This window comes from Ruditapes philippinarum, unplaced genomic scaffold (assembly GCF_026571515.1).
Source record: "Ruditapes philippinarum isolate M1 unplaced genomic scaffold, ASM2657151v2 ctg22916_1_1_1_1, whole genome shotgun sequence".
NCBI lineage: Eukaryota > Metazoa > Mollusca > Bivalvia > Venerida > Veneridae > Ruditapes > Ruditapes philippinarum.
Window position 1 is genome coordinate 3406 of NW_026855493.1, and position 3556 is coordinate 6961.

Below are 3556 nucleotides of genomic sequence, written 5' to 3' on the forward strand. Positions count from 1 at the left end.
GGTTTTTTAAAATCTTAAGTTTTTCGCCTTTAAAAGGCCCGTTTTACTTGTGTCTCAAATCCTTTTTACACCCGGCCAAAGGGAGCGTCAGTTAAAAGCTTTAAAGGGGAAAATAGGGGGTTTGTTTGTATAAATGTTTTTCCCATAAAAAATGATCTAAAGATATATTTTATTTTTATTATAATAATGCCAGATACTTATTCAAACTCTACAATCTTTACTGGTGTCTCTGATACAAAAGTATTGCAAGTATTTGTTTCAAATGAACTTTTTAATGTATGAATACAATTTTGTCTAAGGAGTCGTGTTTTATTTTTTAATCTAAATGTTAGATATATTAATTCGTATGTTTAAGGGAAAAAGAGATGTCACATTTTATTATAGTTATATATAAATATGTTATACTAAGGTTTAGCGTTATCTATTCCTTTATAGTTCTACTTTGACAATTACAGTATAAAGATGAAGCTGTTCTTGGTTTGCCTCCTCCTACCAGTAGCTCTTGCAGCACCACTAGGTATCTTTAAAAGTCTTGCATTTTGATAATTGTTTACATAGACACGTGTTCATGTATATATTTCTTTTTCGTAAAGTCCGCTTGATAAACTGATTTAAAAATAAAACATTAAAAATGAAAATCATACACACTCAACAAATAAAGAAATAGCATGCAATGTCAACATTTATTTATAACAATCTAAACATATGTGCAGCCCGGCAAGACTCTATATTGTATGTAGCTCATTTTTCTTCAATATTTTGATAATCAACTACTTCAAACATCGTTTGAATGATCCATCTTTCAGCAAGGTGAATTCATTTATAAGAAGAAAACGGGATGGCTACTCATGCTTAATGATACCATTAATATAAATTATTACTCCATATGATTATTCAGTTTGTCTGATAAACTTGCATAGTTTTGATGTTTATATTGGATGAATTACTTTTCGTATGTAAAAGCAGTCAAGTATTATTTGGAAGTTTTAACTAAATAATTGTCGCTCATAACTGAAAGAAAATAATAGGATCAATACGTGTTCATATAAGGTATAACTTCATTATGTAGTAACATCAACTCAGTTCGAACCACATTTACAACTACTTCACAGCTACTTTTTGATGAAGATAATTTAACAAAACTCCTTTTTATCGTTTTCAGATGATTCAAAGAGATTCATTGTCGGTTCCTTTACTATAGACAGTCTGTGTAAGTACTAAATATATTGATTAGTACACCCTCCCATTTTTGTGCCGTCTTTACCAAAAAGTCTTGACCAAGTCCTAAAGTCCCAGTTGCTGCCTAAGACAGTGGACATGTTCGACACAAGTGTGTGTGTACGTGCTTTCGGCGTGCGTTCGTAAATGTGTGGAGGGGTGAGTGTACCAGCATCCCGTATGATGGTCACCCTCATCAATTATTTTTCTCGTATTTGAAGAGAATATCAACAATCTACATAATTTGCTATTTCAAATCATAGAAACTACGTCAAAAATGTTTAAATTTCGTGTTTTATTAGGTTGTGTGCTGTGTTGAATTTCAAACATGTTTAAAACAGATATGTACCACATAATTGCAAAACCTTTTATTTTGGTAATCATAGGTAAACTTTTGTGACAAGTTATAACTTATACACGTTTTTTATATTATGATATAATTAGAAAAATTGATATTACTGTTACAGTTGACCTAAATACCTTGAAGTGTGATGTACAAATCATACTTGATGTAGTAGGAAGTGATCCAACGGAACAAGCCTGTGAGAAAGAGTGCCACGTGCTGATCAAGGATGGATTGTTAGACCATAGTTGTCCTCTTATTTGTCATGCGTACGTCAATTTTTATAAATATCTTTTTCTACAGTTTATACCAATACCCAGTCTTTTTAAAGGAAGCTTAACGTAATCAAGTAAAATAATTTGTAAACAGTCAATTAAATCAATTTAAATCTGGAAACGTCTTGGTTACTCTTTTTTGGTTAATAGAGTGACCTAATTAGTTTAAAATTTTAATTTTTTTTAATAAAGTATCAAAAAGATCAATGTTTATACTTATATGAATTATAAGAATGTACAGACTCAATGAAACTGACTCTACATTTCTCTTGTAATTTTGTTGTGATTAATGCTTCCGAGGGATCACTTTGTTTCCAGATTTTTATTCTATTTCTAGATATTACAATAAAAAATTATTAAGAAATATTTAACTTTCATCGTCAGATTTTTTGTGTTTTTTTATCAGATTTTTATTATAATCTTTTACAAATATGTATGCATAAAGAAGTAAACATTAATTAGACACAAAACTGAAACTCAACGTGAAAGCAGCGTAGTCTACGGCTCGATAACAGTTTAAAACTTCAAATATAAAAATAAATTGTTTTAAGTTTAAAAGAACAAGCAAGCGGAAATGACACGAGTCTTCCGAAAACAAAGTAACCAGATATTTTGAGCAAACTAATTTTTTATTTCATTCTTCCTAATGTTTATTGTTTATAAAAACATCAATACTAATAATGTTTCATAGTAAGTAATAGTAAGTAAAATTTCAGATTCCAGAATCTAGCGCATTACTTCCACGAAGTACCAAAGCCTGGAGATCAGCATGCCCACTGCGGGGGACTAGACCTTACAACTGCCTCTGCTTGAATAAAACATATCTTTCAATAATATGAGGAATAAAAACCAAATATAATCAAAGTATTGTTATATATTTTTGTTAATTTTCCTTTTCGAACGCAGTGATATGTAGGTACCTGCCCTTTTCGAGATCGAAAAAACCACGTCAAATTCCAAAAAAATTTATGGGTCATTTCTTTTTAAAAATCACCCAATGCCCCTTTTGTACAAGCTTATGAAAATTTTCAACATTCTTTTAAAATATTCATAAAAAAACAAAATCAAAAAGAGGTGCATTTGTAACCCCCAAAGTTAACAACGTCAAAGTTGTATATTGTCTACAAGCAGTATATTGTCTACAACGAAGAACAAATCATTGAAAGAAGGACTAACATTTTCATTGGTACACAATGGACTAGACAAGTTATAGGAAAAGAATGAACAGACCGAGTATTATGTGTAGTCATTATTCGGTTATTTGAAGTGGTTTTTGTGAAATTGACTCACTTCGATTCCTATCATGAATAAGAAGAATAATGTTTATACATGTAACGTAATGCAAAAACATCTTAAAACATCTTAAAGCTGCACGCCTCCAGATGAACAAAAAAGTTCGATAAAATAAAACCTGAGAAAAATATACTAAGATGTTAGGAAAAGTATAAAGAAACAAAATTCTAGTAATAATTTACATGTTATGTGCGATCAATGACCGCTTTTTCAGTATTTATAACTATATTTCTACTGCGTTACTAACGCAGTAAGGGCTATCTTTGCATATTTTGACCTGTTTATGGTATTTTACATGGGTTGTAAGTGACATTGATAATGTGTAAATTGTATTCTTTTGGTAACTTCACAATATAAAACTGTTTAAATACATTTTCAAATTTTCATGAAAATTAGCATGAATCTGTTGATGTGCTGCTTTAAAGTG

General features: G+C 30.2%; 1 protein-coding gene across 1 annotated transcript; it reads left to right on the forward strand.

Annotated features, from left to right (window-relative positions):
• The first annotated feature begins 393 nt into the window (after positions 1–393).
• Positions 394–2700, forward strand: LOC132743531 (uncharacterized). Its single transcript, XM_060732062.1, has 4 exons — positions 394–517; positions 1163–1210; positions 1686–1830; positions 2553–2700. Exons 1-4 carry the CDS (start codon positions 463–465, stop codon positions 2647–2649), a joined length of 345 nt encoding a protein of 114 aa, XP_060588045.1. The 5' UTR covers positions 394–462; the 3' UTR covers positions 2650–2700.
• The last annotated feature ends 856 nt before the right edge of the window (positions 2701–3556 follow it).